The sequence below is a fragment of the Dama dama genome, chromosome 19 (genome assembly GCF_033118175.1).
Source record: "Dama dama isolate Ldn47 chromosome 19, ASM3311817v1, whole genome shotgun sequence".
Lineage (NCBI taxonomy): Eukaryota > Metazoa > Chordata > Mammalia > Artiodactyla > Cervidae > Dama > Dama dama.
Genome location: NC_083699.1, coordinates 12084062 through 12105462, shown reverse-complemented (window position 1 = coordinate 12105462; position 21401 = coordinate 12084062). Strand labels below are relative to the sequence as shown.

The following is a 21401-nucleotide window of genomic DNA, read 5'->3' as shown; positions in this document are numbered from 1 at the left end:
ATAGATTTTAATGTAACAGCATGAAAAGGTCATTGACATAGTTTCAAATACCACATTGCAACAAATGCTTAAGAAACTACTACCTGTCAAGTTAAGGCACAGTATTAAGGAAGTAATTATCTGAAAAGGCTATTAAAATACTATTTTTTCCAACAGCGTATCTGTGTGATATCCGGATTTTCTTCATATACTTCATTCAAAAAGTCATCACAATAGACTGAATGTGAAAGCAGATACAAGAATCCAGTTGTCTTCTATTAAGCCAGACAGTAGAGATTTGCAAAAAGGAAAAATAATGCCATTTTTTTCACTTTTGTTTTGGAAAATATAGCTACCTTTCACATCAAATGTGTTATTTATGTTACCAAGCAATGGATTTATTACTGTTATTTTTATGTGGACTAATTAAATAAATACTTCAAAAATTTTTTTAACTAGTAGAAAGGAAATATTTCTAGATATAGCCCATGTAGATAAAAGTCTGTGGGGTTCTCTATAATTTTTAAGCAGGTAAAGGGTTCTTAAATCTAAAAAGTATGAGACCTACTACTCTAAGGTACCTACAGTCATTTCTATTCTACATTTTTGTCCAGCTTAAGTACTACATAAGGCATAAAGAAGTAGGAAAAAAAGAAAAGGACATACATCTAATTATGTATCTTGCTGATGACCAAAAAAAGAGACTGAGAGGTGGGTATAGATTTTTTTCTATTCTTTAATCTCAAATAATGTAATTCATCCATATTAGAAGAATGATTACATTTAACTCAGAAAAGTTAATGGAAGATATACAATCCTTCCTTAGAGTAACCAAAAGAAAAAATGATTAAAAAATCACTGTCATAAATTTATAAATACTTTTTCTGGTGATGCATTTACATTTCAAAAAAATTACACCAAAGTATAATTAATCTCAATAAGATAAATAAAAAGACATTACATTTCTTTATTATAAATAAACTCAAATACTTACTTAGAAAAGGAACTGAACACTAAGAACAAATCAAAGATAGGTCCAAAAACTGTCTGCTCATCAATGACAGTACTGAATTCCTACTCACTACCCTAGATATATACTTACCACTGGATTTCTATAATGTCACTAGCATGTAATTTGCTCATTCAAGTCACAGTGGTTGATTTACATTATATCACACATTTCCAGTAAAGAACTGTTTTTATTTAACTCCATTGGTAAGTATAACACATGGCAAGATGCATTAATAGCTCTTTCCAGTAACAGCAAAGATAAATTGAGCATAGATTTTTAGGAGTCCCAGAACCTAACAATTTTTCAATCCATCTGTAAGCAGAAAAGGCAAATAGGGAGAGAAGGCTCTCAGTTTTCTGTTCTCACTTGTCTCTATTACTTCCTGGTTGCAGTTTCATGGTCACAAACCATATCCAACCAACTCTCATTACAGAATTGAAGCCATGACAATAATGACTACAGTAGGACATCAATTTACAGAAACATTGTATTGTAAAGTTTAGATGACTGACTGAAGATGTAGAAGCCAAAATGCGTCATTCAAAAGAGAGCTTAAAGGCATATACAAGTAGTCCCTTTGTCTGGTAATCAATAAGGTAAAGTAAGCAGGTATCTTTTTCAGAAAGCAGGCAGTTAGAACAAATATTCCTAAAGGACGTGACATTTTATAATTATTTCACCACTACTCATTCATTAGTTTATCAAACTATAATCTTTTTGATCTTGGACACATGACCAAATAAGGGCAAGGGGGAGGAACAGTCATTTCAATGGGAAATCCACCTCAAAGGTGTAAAGCAAAAATGGGGTTAACATAATTTAGCATAGGAAGAAATCCACAAACAAGTACAGAATCACCCAAGGCAATAAAAGAACTAAGGTAAAATTCTAGCTTAATGAGCAAAATAAAGCAAAACTCAAGAGGTACAGAATTGTTAAAACATTCCTCCCAGCACAACTAAAAATTTGCAGACTAGCATCTTTCTTTTTTCATTAAAGCATTATCAGTCATAGGAATTTCTTCCCAATGGTTTGAAAATAAACGTGGAAAATACACCAATACATCTAATATAACAATCTTATTAGAGAAGTTTTCCAACTCATAATACAACTGTTTGCTTAGTCAAGCTGGTAAGGCCAATTAGTAAGACTAGACAAGCTGGTAGGTGCCAGCTGCCTTTATTTCAGTTTCAAACATTTTTAGCCCTCTTACTGAAGAACATACAGTAATAAAGTGCTACCACTTAGCAGGAAATCTCCTTTGTCTGCAAAGAAAGTGAATATTTATAGACTCTAGAGCTAAAGGGGCTCTCAAAGGATACCCAGTTTCCCCAGGAGGTTGCACCTGTCATATCTGCTATAATCCTTAAACCTGAAAACTGCGTATCTCCTTCACTTAGAGCTTTTAAGGCTAAGTCCAAAGATGACAACTGGAAAACTTTTTTTGTGACAACACGAAACACTTTTATTTAACTACCTAGTACCTAGTCAGTTGAAACACAAGTAAGTTACTGCTAATTCTGGAGGGGGAAATGGCCTCCACTGTGCATTTAAAGATATATAACCTCTGAAAGAAAAATTAAGGTTGACCTAAAAAAAACAAGAGCAGGCAAATGTATACTAGTGCATAACCTCTCATAGACCATAGATAGCCATGTGCTCTTGGTCTATGACCACAAGACCTGAAATCAAGGAAAGAGATGAGTGTGAAAGGCGAATAAATCTAACAAATTTATGTATTTGTTAAGGAAGGAAGTCTGTGTCACCCCGCACCACCTCTCTTCCCAGCATGTGTGAGCCAGGAAGGATGGGAGATGGGGTAGGGGTGGAGGTGCGGATTCGGGTGAGAGGGGGTAAGCTGGAAGAGCAGGCGAATGTAAAGCAGACGTAACAGAGTGGACGGGACAGAGGACCCAGATTGCAGCCTCCTTCTCGCTCCACCCTACCTACATCTAGTAACCAAACTCCAGTCACATCTTACAAGAGAAACCCAGAGGCAGCCATCAAAGATCAGGGACTGGCGGCGGGGGCGGGAGACAGGTTTTGAGGAGGGAAAGGGTAAAAGAGCCGGCTAACTCTCCCTCACCACCTCTAGACTCAAGGCCTAGCCTGAGGCCTGCGAGCGCGTACAGCCCGACAACCGCCACCACCCTAAGGCCCCAGCTTGGCCCTCAAAAGGTCAGAAGCCGCCAGGTGCCCAGAGCATGCGCACTGCGCCACCCAGCGCGCCGCCGGGCCGCCAACCCCCTACCCCCACCCCCTCCCGCCGCCGCCTCCAGCACTCAGGCAGCGCCAGGCCCGCGCCGCCTCACGCCAGAGTAGGGCCTCGGAACCCCTCAGCTGCGGGCGCGGCCTCTCAGGTCCCGGACGCGGGCATCACCTGGATTCCGGCCTTCGGGCGTATACCTCCAGTAGACTTGCAAGCGCCGCAGACCTAGAAATGTTTCTTCAAATCTGGGCGCCGCCGGCGTTCACCGAACTTGCTTCAGTTTAAGCTCACCGCCTTCCTGGTTCCACCACCAGGCAGCGTCAGCCGAATTTTCGAGTGCATCGATGGAAGCTGCCAGGCGTTAGGAGAGCCGAAGGAGTAGATTGTCACGCCGCCAATTTTTTGTTTGGTGTTGGTTTTGCGTGCTTGATTATTTGATTTTCTTGTTACCAAAAAGCAATTAAAGTGGGGACTGAAAAGTTTTATTGCCTTAGTAATCGTCGTTATCGCCACAGATAATCAGTAAACAAATCCGCATCATAGGAAGTTATGTTTAAGACACCCACACGTAGCAAAATCGATTATCTCATGCTGGGAGAGGAGGAAACTGGCCCAACAATAATAAATCAAGGGAGTGTGTCTGTATAGCGTCAGAGTCGTTTGTGATTAAATTGTAATGATTTATTTGAAAAACTGCATTAAAAGTCGGTGTTTCTTCTGCGCTAAAGGTGAAGGCACAGACTGGGGACAAATTTTTTTTCTCTCATTAAAGTAACTGGCTGGTTGAGGAATGGGAGAAAACTGCCAGAGGCAGGGGCAGGAGGTTTCTTCTGGAAAATAAATTAAATGTGTAGGGGGTTTTGTGATTTAAACCCATACAAATGAAAGCAAGTCAGCATTTTCTGTAACTTACACGACTTTATCTGTTCTTGCATGAACATCATTTTTTCCTTATTTAATGTGAAGAAGCGTCGATAAGGAGGTAAACTATTGGCCTTGGTCTGAGTGAACCGAGAGAACCAACAGCTGCTGTGTACCCAAGCTACAGTTTTGCACAGACATTTGAGTTGGAGAAAAATCATCTCCACAACTCTATTTTTCATGAATGACTGTACCTTAACTAACCTGTTTTGAGGGACCATTTTAAAGCTTAACTACAACAGTGAATGTTTATTTTAAATAATTCAAGAGCTGGAATGGAGGGTGAAGAAATGAACCTTTGGGGCCCTGAATTTTATTGGAAGCTGTTCATCTGTCTGCAGGTGGTCACTGAACTTTACTCTCAATTGTTGTTTGTTTTTACCGAAACTGCATTTTGAACTGTCTTGAGAAAATATTTGCTATTTAAAGAAACAACATCGTTATAACTTGGTGAGCATTTATTAGTATATGATTTCAAAACTTTGGTTGGTTGTTTTTGGTTTTTTTTTTTTAACTAAATTTCCCTTAGGGCAGTAGGAGTCCATAGGTAGACACCGCAGATCTCTCATTCTGTAGCTCCATCTCATATGAACACCACTATTGGTAAATATACTAAGAGCAACAGTCCAGAAAAATCTATGGAAAATCTATTTGGTGTGAATTATTCAACTATTGTATCCAAGTCTTCCCTGATTAACTTTAAAGTGTTCATCTTTCCCTCAAGCTCAGTAGGTGGAATTTGAGTTTCAGACTTGAAAGTCATGTGCTTGAAAGGGCAAAAAAGTAGTAGGTAAGCCTCCTGATCCCTTACCAGACTTTTAATCATGGCTGTTTTAGAGCTGTTTGTGAATACACATTTAACATCTCAGTTTGAGAGCTATTTGAGCACCACATCCATTTAGTTGACCCCATGACTTGTCATTCTGCTAAATAACCTTAAAAGTGGATTTTCCTAAAGGATTAAAATTTTATGGTTAGTCCCTTCTAATAATATCAGAAGTAAAGTGGTCACAAATGGTAACCCAAGACTAACTGCAAAATCATATTTCTAAATTCATATAACTTTAGAAAGTGTGAGTATTTGAATCTCTTTTGTAGTGTAATAAAAGAAAGCACTCCTGTAATTTATTGATACCTAAAAGCTACTGCTACTGGAAACTTAAAGTTCTTAATTATTTCTCCTAAAAGTAGCAATAAATGAAATATTTTAAGAAAAAAAAACTTTAGAATTCAAGAGAAAAAAGGCAAAGTAACAATTCTAAAAAGATTTCCGTCTTCCTCAAGTTCACCAACTGTGAATATTTTAATCTGAAAAGTGTAAAAGTAGTGAAAAATAGTGACACAGTTACATATATTCTAGAAATAGTAACATATTAAGGTATAATTGTGTTCTCTTTTTACGAATGCTTTATGTTGCTTTGACCGAACTTCTCAAATTATCTGTTAACTTTGTGTTGATGCCTTAACCAATGGTTGGAAGATATCAGAATCAAAGTTCTATAACTGCTTTTATTTTTACAAGACTATAAGATCCAAGAAAACGGACAAGTTACCTTTTACATCAGAAAGACTGTATTTAATATTCAGACTATTCAAAAATGTTTCCGAAGCCACACTTGAAAAGGTGTGTTTACACATGCAGGTAAATATAACTTTCAATATGTAAGTATTCTTTTTTTCACATGTAAACAGTCTTATGTGAGGGGTGTATATACATGGCCACACTTCTCACAACAAGCTTTGTCCTGCACGATACGCATATATGACCCAAGAATATAGATGTGTCCATCCATATAACAGCTTCCATGAAAACAGTCCGGGGATATAATTTTAAATCGTAGCGTTAAGTGGAGAGGAGGGGTACTTTTCTCCCAGCGAACATTTTTTAAAAAAATAGTCCACGATAAATGAAATTAGGTGGGGCACAAACTTAACATCGATTTTTTTTCAAACTCGAAGAAGAATCATCATCATCTTTTCAAAATTAGGAAATTAATTAGAATGCTTTTGGGATTCTAAAGAAGAGTTTCTTTAGTTCATTGTGGGAGGAGTCCCAGTGCAAAGAGTAAGGGAGAAGGGTGAGGGTCCTGAGACCTCAAAGAGGGAACGAAGTCAAACTGTCCTTGATCAAGCGCTAAAGAAACACTTTAAAATGGAACCTGTCAGGGAACAGCTGCTCGGAAAATGTGTTAAACCAACCAGCCAGTGGAGCGAGGTTTGTCGGCAGAGTCGGCATGGTCTGCAGGACGCGAATAATGGGGTGACTCACAAACTCTCTGGGGCGGGGAGCTTGGTGGAGACCCAGGCTCAGGTCTGGCCGCGGGCCGGGAAGCCCCTAAAGAGGAGCTGCGCGGGCCTGAGAAATCGTAAAGGACCCTGACTCGGCAGGGTTGTGAAGCCAGGATGCCAGGCTACAGGGTTTCGGGTCGGCGTTGGGGAGAGCAGGCATGTACGACGGGGGCACAGGATCAGGATACGGAAGTGGGGTTCCGGGGTTCTGAGGCAGGGCAGGGCTGCCGGACAGCAATCGGGAGCCGAGCAGTTGCGCTGCACCCTGAAGCCTGGCGAGGACGCAGGGTCGTCTGCCAGGTCGGGATACCCTACTGACTCCTGGAGCCGCGCACTTGTCAGTTTCCTCTTGGCCACGCCCCGGCGGAATAAGTCCAGCTCCCCAGTGTTTAAGTAAAGTCGTGACACCGACGCAAAAATCCACGCCTAATTAAATTAATTAGGGAATCTTGTCAATCCTGAATTAATGGCCAAGAGCGCAGGCGGCCGAGGTATCCGAAAAGCCGGACGGCCTGGGACTGCCTCTTCTTCCTACTCCCTCCGGTCCCCCTTCTCTGTCCTCATACTCCAGCTCCAGCCATCCTGGACTCCAGCCTTAATCAATCTCAATCTCTCTTTCTTTCTCTCTCTCTCTCTCTCTCTCTCTCCCCCTTCTCCCTCTCTCCCTATCACCCCCACCACCTCCCAACCCCCACTCCCCCACCCCCAGGTAGTGGCGCGGGAGCTTCCCGGGAAGGGGCTCCCTCCGAGTTGCGAGGGGAGGTAATTTACTCAGAACAAGGGGCCGCCTTTGCGAAGTATAAATAGTGAGACTTCAAGCGCTGCGTCGCTATCAGATCTGAACTCTCCGCAGGAAGAATTGTCAAAGATCTTAACACTGAACAAGCGCGCTCCGGCAGGGAAGCATCGGTTCCCATTTCCCTCCGGCGGCCCCCGCCCCTTCCCTCTTCCTCTTCTTCCTCCTCCACCTCCTCCTCTTCTTACTTCTTTTTCTCCTTCTACTTCTCCTCCTCTTTCTTCTTTCTTCTCTTCTTTTTCTTCCTCTCCCCCCCTCCCCCTCCCCCTTCCCCCCTCACCCCCTGCCCCATTGATGTGTTATTATTGGGGGGGCTGGAGCAGTAAAAAAAGAAGAAGGAAAAAAAAGAGCGGGGCTGCTCGGCTGGGAGAGGTTGAGCGTGGGGCTCACGGGCATCTCTGGCGATGGAAGAACTTACGGCGTTCGTCTCGAAGTCTTTTGACCAGAAAGTGAAGGAGAAGAAGGAGGCTATCACGTACCGGGAGGTGCTGGAGAGCGGGCCGCTGCGCGGGGCCAAGGAGCCGAGCGGCTGCTCGGAGCCGGGCCGCGACGACCGCAGCAGCCCGGCAGTCCGGGCGGCCGGCGGAGGCGGCGGCGGCGGCGGAGGAGGAGGCGGAGGAGGCGGAGGCGGAGGAGGAGCAGGCGGAGGAGCTGGAGGAGGAGGGCGCTCTCCCGTCCGGGAGCTGGACATGGGCGCCGCCGAGAGAAGCAGGGAGCCGGGCAGCCCGCGGCTCACCGAGGGTAACGGCCCGACCCCCGGCTGCGGTTCCCCTTCCCGCCTTCCCGACTCCTCTCGGGCGGGAGAGGATCCCCAGACCCGGCGGGGGAGGAGTAGGGGGGCGGACGCGGAGAGGGCCCTTGGACCCCAGCTTTGGAAGCCAGAGTGAGGACGGAGGGGTGGGAGTCCGGTGGTGTGCACGGTCGTGGGTGGGGTCCGAGTGTGTGGGTGTGGGTGTGGGTGTGCGTGTGCGTGTGTGGAGGAGGGGGAGCGTGTGGGATTTGCGCGCGCCCTTCTCCGATGCTCCCGCTACTCCCATTCCACCCAAATGCATTTTCACCAACCGGAGAATGGGCCCCGCCGGACGGCCGGCAGGCGGGTGGGGAAGTTCGGGGGACCCGGCTGCCCAAGTGGGTGCTGGTCGTCACTGGGCCAGGCGGCGGGATTACAGTTAGGATGTAGCGCCGAGTTTGCGGGAGTCCCTTTCCTAGGCCCGAGGGGAGAAAAAAAGAGAGACGGAGAAAGGGGAGAGAGATACGGAGACCGAGATTGATTGGGCTTTCACCCTGGAGTCGCCCCGGGTTTCGCGGCTGCCTCTAAGAACCACTCCAGCTCCGTGAAGACTCTGGATCCCTGAATCTTAGGGACCAAAACTTCCCATTTTCTTAGAGCTATGAAGGTAGAATGAGGCCAAGGCAGACTGAGGTTCAGGCTGTGCGCTGTTTTCTTTCGGGAGATGCATTAGGCTCCTTTTTTGTTTGTTTGTTTTCCGGTATACTGCGCGGCATCATCCAGTATTCTGGTTTTGTGGTGGGATAATCCTTTGGTGCCAGCAAAGTGTTTGGAAAAGGCTTTTTCTAAATGGTGGAGCATCCTGTACCAATTCAAAGGAGTTCAACAATAAAATTAATTTGGCATTTGGTGCCTGCAGTAACTGGTGAGCTGCCATATTTTTCCAATTAAGAAAATATGTGACATGCGTAGAATCACATATTTAAGCAAGCAATTAAGTTGTTTATAACACAGTCTGTTCTTGTTTAGGCCAATAAGTGGAAATTTGGGGGCGAAATAGGGATTATATTAAGTCTATTAATCAACTGGAAATGTGGACATCTTTCTCTTTGAAGCCCCCAAAGTTTGAGGAGCTTCCACTGTGAGCATGAAATAAACAAAGCCTTCTCACCGCTTTGGCAGAATCTGAAGGGTGTGTTTTCATATTTAAATTTCATTACAATATAAATGGAAATATTTTCCTATTAACTTGGCTTAAGTTTGTGCTACAATATTATCTACTGCTTCCTGGAGGAAGGACACATGCCCGCAAAACGAACTCTTGAGAAATAGATAAGCGGGAAACGCTTAACTAGAATGCCAACCCGGGCTGAGTTCTAGTGGTCTTCTCCCAGACGGGTTACCAAGTAAACATGGAAGGGGTGGCATAACTGTAAGGCAGTCCGGTGCAGCCTGCCTGGCCTAAGTCCCAAGCTCCGGGCCCTGGGTACACCAGCAGGCCGGACCGCGAATTTAGAGTTAACCCAGGGCAAATGAAGTCTTGGGATTGTTTGGTTTCCAAACTCAGGGCAAACAATTTCTCTGCAGCCCGGCTCTTATAGAAATGATTTTTAACACTCATACTGATCAGGATTCTGGACTAGGAAGAACTGTAAAACAGCCTCGATTATTCTAAACTCAGTTTTGGCACCTTAAAAGCCCAAGTCTCCGACTCAGGCCCAGAGGATGAAGGTTCCAGAGGGCCGCTTACGTTGATACCAGCTCCCCTGATCAATGCCCCTTGGCCTATATATATATAGACACATCCTTCTGGTGTCCCTGTATGCTCACACTTGCGAAGCTTCTGTTTCTAAAGGGAGGAGAAGGAAGGGCAGGAAAGTGACAACGGATGTGTGCGAACCTAGAGCAGAAAAATGCATATTTTATTAAACATCCGAGCTTCTGGATGCGTGAAAAGCCTTTGCGCAACCAATAGAAACGGCGGATCGCGAATGTTCCGCTTGAACCTGTTGATCTCTGTGGGTTTCTGCGGTTAGGGTCGAGTCCGCCTTTCCAATGGGGAGGGAGAAGCAGCCGACAGAGGCAGCGGTCTGTGTCGCGGGCCTCCCGAAGCCGGCTTTCGGCCTCTCTCCTTCTGGTCGGGTGTGGGCAGCGAGCCCTCCAGGCCGCCAACATGGCGTGGGTGCCTCTGCTCTGGCGACCGGGATTCGGCAGCGGGGACACGGACTGCCTGGCTGTCCAGGGGCCGTCCGCGCTATTTGGCTCGAGCCCCGGGTCTGTACAGAGCGCCCCGGCAAGTGGCTCCCAGCGCAGTGCAGCACCAGGGGCTTCTCCTCCAGCTGCGACCCAGCAGCCCAATTGTTCCCAAATTAGACCAGCAAGTTTAAGAGAAGACGGGAGACCGGCGGCAGCCAGCGCCGGCTGAGAAGGGGTCCGCGCTCCGGGCAGGGCCGGTGTCGGAGCCGGTCCGTGGCCTCGCCGCCCTCCTCTGCTGGGATCGCGTTCTGTGACCCACGGGGCGCGGCGCTTTTGGTTTCTGTGCGTGTGTGGGAGAGAGTGAACGCGCGAGAGAGGGTGAGTGGAATTGGTCTGTGTTCGCGGGGGAGGGCAGGGGACAGTGGGGGCGCAGAGCGAGAAGGTGAACTGAGCCCGCAGTTGTGAAAGGGGTTGGGTAGGTGAATGCCCCACCTTGCCCCGCGGGCAGCCACCCCAGCTGATATTTTCGCATCTCCAGGATCCTCTTCCTCTCAGCGGGGTGAGGGCCTGGACAGGAACTCCGGGAGGGGGCAGAATCCGCCATCCTTCTGGAGGCAAATCTGCTCATGGTATTTGCTGTGTTGTTTTTGTCTCTGTGTGTGTGTGTGTGTGTGTTGCTGTGTGTGCACGTGGACATATGTGTATGGCCCTGTTCGTGGTACCCCCTGCAGTGTCCCCGGAGCTGAAGGATCGCAAAGAGGATGCGAAAGGGATGGAGGACGAAGGCCAGACCAAAATCAAGCAGAGGCGAAGTCGGACCAATTTCACCCTGGAACAACTCAACGAGCTGGAGAGGCTTTTTGATGAGACTCACTACCCGGACGCCTTCATGCGTGAAGAACTGAGCCAACGGCTGGGGCTGTCCGAGGCCCGAGTGCAGGTATCCGGCTGTGAGCAGGTCGCCGGGAGCGGAGAAGGGGGCATGCCTGGGGTTGCAGAGTCGCTTGAGGTACACACGATGAGTGTGCGGGTTCAAGTGTCTGGAGTGAGGTGAGAAGGGAAGAAAAGTCTTTGCTAGAGGTCTTATTTTCCAAAGTACGTCTTAGTCTTAAAGCCTTCCCGGGCTCCCCTCCACCCCATACCAACATATGTTCCCAGCAGAAGAAAGCTTTGCTGGGCTTGCTCCCAGGGTTTCTATAAACCACACCCCCCTCGCCTCACAATGCCTTTAATGTGGTTTAATCCTAATGGGCCTACTTTTATAAGCCTCAAAAAAAATCCCACAGAAATCGTTTTATCTTCTGGATGCTTTAAAAGTTAGAACGAACATTTTGTTCGCCCGAGTTGGGTTTCCTTGAGGGTCTGCTCTGGGATCTAGGTTTGCCAGGCGGATATGCCAATTAGGTTTATAGATGTACAGACTATAAAGAAAATTAGCAACTGTTAAGTGCAGAATTTTACAGTCTGCTGTTAGCGGTCGATCTCAAACTGTGTGTGAAATAGCGGAGAAAATAAATGCATTTGGTCACTCTTTCTTTGTTCTCTCACTTAACCAGGGAAGCAAACCTGAATCAGAAACTTGATTTTAAAACAACCAACATATCTTAATATTGACATTTCCAAAGTCTGATCCCAGCAAGTGCCACACTCAGTGAAGTTAGTATTGGAGCAGATTTTCTTTACTGGTTGTGGGGGTGAATGTAATGGCAAAAGTAGGCTTTGGGAGCACTTAAGTGAAAAAAATTATATACATACATGCATACATATCCTTTTAGTTTTATGGAGAACGAATTTAAATGTTTCAGGTTTTATTTCCACTCAAATAATAAAATAGGAGAAAATGATGGTCATTATTTGTTTGAACACATGGAGCAGTTTTAGGCCTGAACATCTGCAGCTGTTACAAAGTATCACTGTAACAGATACTCCCTGGGTCTCTGGGCGCAGAGACCACCATCTGCAGCGAACTATGCAATTCTTATGGGGCTTCCCCGCATCTTGTAATAGGATCAGGACAAAAACAGAGCAGTCCCCTTAAAGGGGAAAAGTAATAATAGGCTGCCTTGGTCATCACAGCATCAACAGCAGAGCCTTCCTTTTTAAGCCTGTCCTACTTTGCTCTGTGTACTGAGATCTCTAGAGGCTTAGAAACCCCTTAAAGACATGATGATAATTATTACAATTGTGAGCATTAGTATATCAATTCCAACTCTTCTAGGGGAAAAAAGAGGCAAGAAGCCTCAGGCCATGTGAGGTACACAAAGAATGCCACCCTGGCATGAAATCTACCCTTCCATTACACTAAATGGCAGGGGAATTTTTGAAGATTTACATTGACTATGACACTTGCTTTCAGAAACAAGAAAAAAGCTCTGAAGCAGTATTTTGCTTTCATGTTTTTAAACATAAACTTGCGAATCAGTCAATATTATTGGAACATAATGCTGTGTTATTGGCGTATAAAAGCAAGCTTTGTTTGAATTTCTTAAAATCTGCCATACTGCTTCTAAAAGTTTACCTAAGAAGGTAGTGTCTGGGAGAAGATATTATCCAGAATTACATGATTCATACCCCACTCCCATTTCACAGAATGCTCTTTTTTCTTGTAATAAATGAACTTTATTGCTGGTATTTATTTTTCTCATATTTTAATTTAAATTTTGATCTACCTTCTGGATACTTCTCGACTACTGTAACTGCAGTCAGCAACTTTTTCTATAGAAGCAAATTAGATTATCATGATAATGGCATAATTATTCTGCTACCAGGTTACACTCTGCTGCACAGAGGAAGAGAGAAATTCTAAACTTCTTTGTAGTGAGGCTTTTATAACACTAATTACCTCTTCCCCCACTCTTATCTCCCCACCCCCAAGGAAAAAAAAAAACAGAGTCACTATTTGCTTTGGTGTTTGGTTTGTCTTGAAGATGAAGCTAATTAATATTACAGGCTCTTAATGAGCACATTTTTCTCAGGTCTTACTGGGCAAACATCTAAAGCCATTATCACTTTAGTATCAGGTATCAGGGCGAGTTTTAGGCCTTGGGGACTCTAATTGTGGAAACATGAAAACAGAACTTGAGTTATTTATCAAGAAACAATATATCTTGCAAAAGTATAGGAAATTATTTTTGTCATTCATTTATGTTTTTAACTTTGGAAATTAAGATTGTTGTATATAATTCAAAGGTTGCTGTATCTTCCATTGCTTGCCTGAAACACTACTCTTTCTTCGTCATACTCCTGTAAGTTAAAAAATTTTTTTTGAGTCATATCACCTAGATTTTATTTTTTTTCCCCCAATTTTAGGTTTGGTTTCAAAATCGAAGAGCTAAATGTAGAAAGCAAGAAAATCAACTTCATAAAGGTATGCTTCTCAGACAAAGAACATTTGATACTCTAAATAAAAAGAGTATTAGGGAATACTGTTATTATGAAGACAGAAAAAAACCTTCTCAAAGATAACTGTGGTCCTTATTTTAAAATCTACCCTGAAGGCAGTTAATGAAAGTCCTAAAATTTGAGAGTAAATTACATTGATTTTAATTCTGGCAACAGTTTAGGAAGATACCAGTCCAGTTCCAAAGGAAATAGTTCTATCTTGGTACCATTTGAAACCTCGGGAGAAAGTGCTGAACATGTTAACCTCACTTTATTTTGTTTTGTTCTCCATTTTTCACAGGCGTCCTCATAGGGGCTGCCAGCCAATTTGAAGCTTGTAGAGTAGCACCCTACGTCAATGTAGGTGCTTTAAGGATGCCATTTCAGCAGGCAAGTACAGCCCAGTTTTAACCTGTTTTTAACTGTAAAAAGACCTGGATATTTGCTTGAACTGTTGAACATCCCCTTTCTCTGAGCTCTAATATGGGTGTACAGTTAGAGAATCAATTCTCAGTTGATATAGAGGACACACTCCCATTTAAAAACCTATACAGTGTCAGAGGCCTACAAGCTTAGTCCTTTCTGTCCTCATGGGAAACCTGCAATGCCTGAGGGCAGCAACTGGTCCTTTAAAAATGCACTAAAGATTGCACTTGGGAAAGGAAGGGAAAAGCCTTTTGATTAAAATTTTGTCAGCTCCAATACAAAGGTTAGTCCTAAGGTATTTCTGAGGCAACTCTGTGAATATTTTTTGAGGTATTTTCTACCTCTTAGTCACATTAAATATCTCTGACCAAATAAATAAATAAATAAATAAAATACTACCAGTTAAGACTCGATTTTTTTTTTTTTAAGTTGCAAACCTTCATCTCTAGTAGAGAGGAAAACATTGGTCTTCTCAGGGACACCTTGCCAATGCAAACCCTTTCTTAGCCATAAAGAAACCTTTAAGACTACATTTTAAAAGTGCAGGCTGCAGCAATGATTTAATTCTAGGATATCCCAGGGCTCTGAACTCCCCATTCTCCAGGCCTAAGGGTGCAACCCATTCCCAACCAGTATCAGACATTCCCCACCCTTGGCCAGGGCTCTTGCTAGATAGGACTATGAAGTCATGAATTAACTCTCAGTTGCCAGTCCCTGGTCGGAAGAGATACCTGAGTGTGCCCGTATATTGAGCGTTAGTGTTAAGGAGGTCTTAGCTCTCTTGGCACCGCTGGATTCTAGTATCCTGATGCTAGGCATCTGAAGCAGCAGAGAATGGAGAGAGAGGGGGATCTTAAGAGAAGACCCTTACTACTCAGAAGGTGATCTCTGAGTCTGCAGCATCAGTACCATTTGGGAGATTGTTAGAAAGCAAGATTCTCTGACCCTGACCTAGACCTTCTGAATCAGAATCTACATTTTAACAAGATCCCAATGTAATTTTAATAGTAGTAAAGTTTAGGAGTACTAACAAGTGTACCAGTTGTGATGAAGATGCAGTAACTTCTCTAAGTGACATTTTTAAAGTTTTGTAGTTTGCTTATTGGTACTTTAGCAGTGGGTTAAGAGGTGTATGACAGCACCAAAAGAGGAGGGTAAGGACGCTCACCCCATCATCTATCCAATATACCTTGTTATTTTGAGGGGAGTGATGTATTAGTACAGTATCATCGTTGCCCTCTGACCAACCCAGCTCCTAAGGGGGCGGCCACAATCGCTGCAGATGGGAGTCACTGGGTCTCAGGGGGATAAGCCACTCTGAGTGAGCTGCAGAATACTCAGGGGCACTGGAGTATCCCAGATTCAGTAACAAACTGAGGTCAGCTAAACGTCCGTTTCCCGTCCCCTGCCCCAGCCTTCCCCGAGCTAAGCTGGACGCCGTTAATGCTCTGTTTCTATTCTGTTGTCACCCTAGGATAGTCATTGCAACGTGACGCCCTTGTCCTTTCAGGTTCAGGCGCAGCTGCAGCTGGACAGCGCCGTGGCGCACGCGCACCACCACCTGCACCCGCACCTGGCCGCGCACGCGCCCTACATGATGTTCCCGGCGCCGCCCTTCGGACTGCCGCTCGCCACGCTGGCTGCAGACTCAGCATCTGCCGCCTCCGTCGTGGCTGCCGCTGCTGCTGCCAAGACTACCAGCAAGAACTCCAGCATCGCGGATCTCAGACTGAAAGCCAAAAAGCACGCGGCCGCCCTGGGTCTGTGACGGCAACGCCAGCGCCAGGGTCGCGCCTGCAGCACGGCGCGCAGCCTGCATGCCCTCCGAGCCCCGCTGCTTCTCTGTTACCTGCCCCGGACCTCGGAATCCGAGCCTCCTTCTGCCCCCGCCGATGGCCCCTTGCACCCTTCTGCATTCCGGACTCGGACGGCAGCACCCGGGATCCCAAGAAGGGCACCAGCTTCGTGGCTCCTGACCATTCACCTGTCTAGGGGCCTAGAATTTGGCTTTGTAGGGATGGGTTTGGGAAGTCTGAAGAGTGCTGGGACAGTGACGTGTGGCTTACGGTAAAACTGCAACGATGGACTTTTGCGTAGAAATAAAAATCTTGTTAATAAAAAATGAGGGGGAAACTGTAGAAAAAACAAACCAGAGAGAAAAAGAGAAAGGGAACTTATTGCTATTCAGCAGAAGCTGAAATCGGAGAACCAAGGAATAAAAAAGAAAAAAATATTTTGTACATTAAAACATATGGAAAAATAACCGGGACAGATCTCGAGATAATTGGGGCGGGAGTTACCAACTTAAAAGTGTATGTTTGGTTTTTTTTTTTTTTTTTAATGGGCTAAGAAGGCAAAACAGAAGGAAGAGGTATACTTATTTAAAGAATAAGATGAAAAAAAAAATACGCAGCTGGGAAGTTCATAGGTTTTGAAACTGACCTTTTTCTGCGAAGTTCACTTTAATACAAGAAATTTGATAAGAGAGGCGGGCCTCCTTTTACGTTGAATCAGATGCTTTGAGTTAAAAACCACCACGTATGGAAGAGCAAGAAGAGGGAAGACAGTATAAAAACGAGGAGATTAAAAAAATGATATTAATACAAAAATGATAACCACAGACAATGATTTCTCTGAGAAATTGTTATGGCAGAACTGTCCAGACTGCTGACAGTAAAGTCCAGTTTGCATGTTGTATTCCATTGATGGTGTCTCCCCGCCTCCCGCTTTACTCACACGCACTTAACTCCATTTTCATTTTCAGTATGAAACACAATATCCAAAGCATCTGAAAATTGATATATATTTCTATCTATATATATTTTTTGTCCCATGTTTAATCCTGGGGGGACAAAAGAAAAAAGTTTGAAGGGCAAAAAAGTTACACTCTGATTGTCCCAAGACGACAGAGGCAAGTAGAAAATGTGGGGAAAAGAAAAGAGAAATGATGAAGGTACAGCGCCTCACGTGGTGCCTGATACACAGTGGGCGGTCAATGAGTCCCCCTCTCCCCTTATTCTTGTATTCCCTCTTGCAGATTTCCTGAAGTCCTGTTTGAGGACCCTGCTCTATTTCCCCCTCTCAGTCCCATCACACTCACTTTAAGCAACACCCAGCTAGATACAGGCACTAAGTTTGTGTAAAATATGTTGATACACACGAGCAAAGTTTATTTTGGCTATAATGTGTGAACTAACGGTTGACTTTCAACATTTGCATTTTATCTCACAAAGGTGTATATTCAAATATTTTTTTTGTTTGTCTCAATTCATGTAGCTATTTAAACTGGGGTACCCTGGACTGAGCAATCTGTATCCCAATTCTTTTAAAAGTCTCCTTAGTTTTTTTTTTTTTTTTAATCCCTTCTAATTTACAAGAAAGAGGAAAAGCTCTTTTAGCTGAACTTTGGTATGCGGTTGAGCTTTGTAACTATTTGTTCTCCATGAAAACAAAATTATTTATATTTGCCATATTTTTTCTAGTGTATTAAGTTATTTTAAACAAAAGAAGATGCTGTTATTTCATGACGTGTTGTCGACACAAAATGTTTTGGTCTCACCTCTGTTAAACCTTTTAAATAAGTGCCAAGTTATTAATTGAAGACACTTTGCGATCAATTGAATGAAAATAGTATTGTTTCATTTGATGGGGTTCGCGTCATCTTTATTCCTGTTACTATTAAACTATCCAGGATAGTCGTTCCTTCTTCCTTTTTGATGAATATGTCTCTTTCTCGACTATCTCTACTCAGCTTGGGAAAGAGCTTGCCTCTGCTCCTACGTGCGGCAATCAAGGGGCGGTGAGAAGGATGACTCTCGTGGCTCTCTGTAGCGCTGAGCGAAAATCCCCCTCTCCTGCCCCGTTTTATCCACCCAGTGAAGAAACCGGATTGATTTTACACTAAATCAATAAAGGGACAGATACTATGTAAAATGACATAGAATAGAATAATCTCCTTCCCTAAAACGGACTCTTGTTCTTCATTTTGCTGCACTTCCACCCTTGAAGTTCATTTAGGGAACATTTTGGGAAGGAAGGAAAGCGTGGTCACGCGGTGCGAAATCCACCTGGGTTAATTGTTACAAAACACTCAGTCCCAGGTCGCCGACCCTACCCCGGAGTCGGTGGCGGCCTGGAAGTAGGCTAAGAGCCGCGAAGCGGGGCGGGGGCGGCGGGGAGGGCGGGTCCCCCTGTCTCCCACTTCAGTTTAGCTCTTTGGCTCAAACAGAGTCTTCGTTCGTTAAATTTATGAAAAGGTAGCAGCTAGGATCGTATTTAGGAAAAGCCGGGTTCTAGCCGTTTCTAGGGTACCAAGGAGCCCTCATCCGTCCCCTCTCCCAGAAGAAACCTCACCTACTTAAGCCCGGAGGCGCTGCCTATTTGGGGGTAGATAGGGACCGTGAAGACCCGGGACAGGACCTTCTCTTCCTTTCTCCCTCGGGCTCCTGGGATAAGGGACACCCTTCGACAAAACTGAGGGTTCCCCGTGTGTCCCCTGGGGCCCCCTTGGGGGCGGAGGACGCGTAGAGGAGACCCTCCGTGCGACAAAGCCCCGCGTCCTCGGGTGGCGCTCCTGCCGCCCGCACCCGGCCCTCTCCCGGGTTGAGCTCACACTCAAAGCTGTTACTCTGCGTAGACGTGGGTGATAATGTTTATCTTTTAGCCTTCAAAGACCACTGAACAGGACTTGCGCCGTATTCAGCGCTCAGGCCTTGCGGGTCTTCTACTTGACAAGCGTCCCTAGTTTTCATAATAAACATCTGCTTGGGGGCGGGGTGAGCTTTGAAGCCGCCGCGCCGCCTGCCTGGGCTGGTGGCCTCCGGCGAGCTCCCGTCGGCTCTGGAGTCCAGGGTCCAAACGGGCAGGCTCCACGCTCCAACCCTAAGGCAGCCACCGACGCGGGCTCGGACGCTTCCAGAAGCACCCGAGGGAGGTCGGAGGTCGCGGGAGAACCTGGGGCCAGGGTCTGGCGGTCCCGTCCGGGGCCTAGGCGACCCCTACAACTGCGCTCCGGGAGCCTGAGGTCAAAGGAGGCGCTGCGCCCGGGCCCAGGCCGGAGGGGCGCCCGGCCCCAGCGAAGGAGCGCGGCAGCGGGGCCTAAGTCGGCTGGAACGTTTCGGGCCGCCGGCGCCGGCTGGGCTGAGTGCCGAGCCCGCGGGATCGGGTCCTCGAGGGAGCGCGGCTGGCCGAGGAGCCCGCGGAGGCAACCCCAGTGGGCGAGAAAAAGCGAGGTCAAAGTTTCTCGGCCCCGTCGGCGGTGCCCGAGCCTGGCGCGGCCTGTGGGACCTGCGTCAGGGGCGCCGGCGGCGTCCTCCCTCTCCTCCCGCGTCCGCTCTCCCGAGACCCAGCGGGTACCGAGGCCACCTTTCCTTTCCCGTCGGGGTCGGTCCCTCGGGGATCCAGCCTCCCACTGGGGCTCGCGCAGAGCCCGCTTTGCGGAGCGCCGCGGCCCAAACGCCTGGATGTGTGAACCCCGAGTTCCCAAACCCGTGTTTCCAGGCCACTCTGAGAAGGGGACCGAAGAAAGCTTCACTATAAAGCCTGCCCAATGTGTGTCGTTTTGGTCCAAACTCAATAATAATCGTAATAAATAATTAAAATTTCCCCAGATCTTAAGGATGTGCAGACTTCCCAAGCTATAAAATTCTTGATTAAGGAAAACTGAATTAAAAGAACTTACTCAAAATATCATTAAAGACCCTATAATACAGGAGGCCCACTGAGATCCGAGGCCTTAGCTTGAAGCTGAACTGATAAATATCTATTTTGAGTTTTTCCCCAGATTCATAACTTTTTAGATCCTCAGATGGTAATACTTTAGCATAATACAATACTCAAATTTCGGAACTATTTTGATTTCTGAAAAATGCCTTTTTGGCTTCAGTGACATGGGATCCTGTTATTTTTTCACAAATTCAGTTTACATCATAAATTGCAAACATTTGCAATCAGATCTCAAGATTGTTTATTTTATGTAACCTCAAGCACTTGACTATGTTAAACACCAGCACAGAAAGTCTGTGAAATCAGTTTAATGTGTGTGAGGGAATTAAAGGATCACTCCTTTTCATCACACAAACAAAGCATTTAAGATGTTTTGATTGTCAGTCTCCCAATTTTTAAACAGTCTTACAATTGACTATTAATTTTAGAGTCATTCTGTGCAAAAATAATTACTAAAGTTGTATCCTGCTTTAATTAAATGTTTCTGGGCAGAAGAAAATGGTATTATTATTCTACATTGGGAAATGGGTGATTGTTTTTAATGTTATATTATTTTTAAATCATTTTAGTTCAAGTATAAACAAAGTCTGCTAATTCCCGGGGGGAAAGGCCTGCAATGGTTTCTTAACATGCTGTTAGAACAGTTAGTCAAAGTGCATTAAAGGAATGTCACAAACCCAGAAATAATAAATATGTCATTCTAATGAGAGTGTTAACTTATGGATAATTTATTCAAGGTAGTTTTTACATTTCACATGGAATCTCTTATTATGACCTGCCTGAGTACTATGATGCTTGTTCTTCAAAATCTAATTTATATAGGCTTGAGGTATACATAATTCATAACTCCTGTTGATACATGTATACACACCCCGAATTTTAAACCTTTACAATATGTTTGCATGTTTACCAGCATGTTTTCAGGACATCTGGAACAAAAATGTAAGAAGTGTTCAACATTACACGGAAAGCGTGTGTGAAGAAAAAGTAGTTGAAAATTAACAGTTAAAAAGGATTAGATACATTTCAAGCTAAGATACAGAGTGAGCACTGAAATATTTCAGACAGGGGACATTCTTGAATAAGAAATATGAAAATCTCCAGGAAAGACTTACAGATGTGAGCTTATAACACTTCTGATACCTAGGTAATCCTTTCATGTCTCTAATTCATAAAACAAAAAATCCTCAAGTCTTGAGGTATTTTGTTTTGGGTATTTTATGTGTCAGTCAAACTAACCATCGCATATGCCTTCAGTACAGGAAAATTTAGTGTAGTACGTGGAGTTCTGTTGGCATGAGGAAAGGTTTTAGAATATAACCACCAAATAAATCACATAGGGAGGAGTAAACACACTTTTATCCCCCTTGTTGAACAACAGATCACATGTCTTGACTAAAGATCTTTGTAGATTCTTATTCAGGCAGAACAGTGCAGAATAAGTTAAGGGCACAGACATGGAGTCAGACTTCCTGTATTCGAAACTCACTGCTGCCATTTACTATTCCTGTGATTTAGAATTAGTTCATCTCTGTGTTTCTCCATTTTCCCATCTGTAAAATGGAGATAAAAGCAGCATTTATTGTGTAGGGATGCTTGGAGAATTAAATAAGTTAGTATTTGTAAAGAACAGTGCCTTCCACTTATATGTACTAGCACTGTATAATACTTATTTTAACACACAACGGATATCACTCCACTATTTCTTTATAAGGCTACGCATTTCCAAGGAAGGTTC

The 21401-nt window shown here is 44.8% G+C and overlaps 2 protein-coding genes across 7 annotated transcripts in view; one reads left to right on the top strand and one right to left on the bottom strand.

The window, feature by feature from the left end:
* Window positions 1-3529, bottom strand: part of RSRC1 (arginine and serine rich coiled-coil 1) — a 402069-nt gene extending 398540 nt beyond the window's left edge. For all 5 annotated transcript variants that reach the window (XM_061168207.1, XM_061168208.1, XM_061168209.1 and 2 more), the window contains exon 1: window positions 3372-3529. The gene's annotated coding sequence lies outside the window, so the exon portion shown is untranslated. The remainder of the gene's footprint in view (window positions 1-3371) is intronic.
* Window positions 3530-7481: 3952 nt separating this feature from the next.
* Window positions 7482-17810, top strand: SHOX2 (SHOX homeobox 2). Of its 2 annotated transcripts, none has more exons than XM_061168206.1 (5): window positions 7482-7947; window positions 10864-11072; window positions 13442-13499; window positions 13815-13903; window positions 15450-17810. In XM_061168206.1, exons 1-5 carry the CDS (start codon window positions 7611-7613, stop codon window positions 15705-15707), a joined length of 951 nt encoding a protein of 316 aa, XP_061024189.1. In that variant the 5' UTR covers window positions 7482-7610; the 3' UTR covers window positions 15708-17810. The 2 variants fall into 2 exon arrangements, with proteins under 2 accessions (XP_061024189.1, XP_061024188.1); XM_061168205.1 differs by having other exon boundaries at window positions 15414-17810.
* The last annotated feature ends 3591 nt before the right edge of the window (window positions 17811-21401 follow it).

Excerpts from the sequence above, each read along its gene's own strand:
- SHOX2 (XM_061168205.1), top strand. The coding sequence starts at position 7,611 with ATGGAAGAACTTACGGCGTTCGTCTCGAAGTCTTTTGACCAGAAAGTG. Across the intron at positions 7,948-10,863 it reads CAGCCCGCGGCTCACCGAGG|TGTCCCCGGAGCTGAAGGAT; the intron begins GTAACGGCCCGA and ends TACCCCCTGCAG. Across the intron at positions 13,500-13,814 it reads AGAAAATCAACTTCATAAAG|GCGTCCTCATAGGGGCTGCC; the intron begins GTATGCTTCTCA and ends CATTTTTCACAG.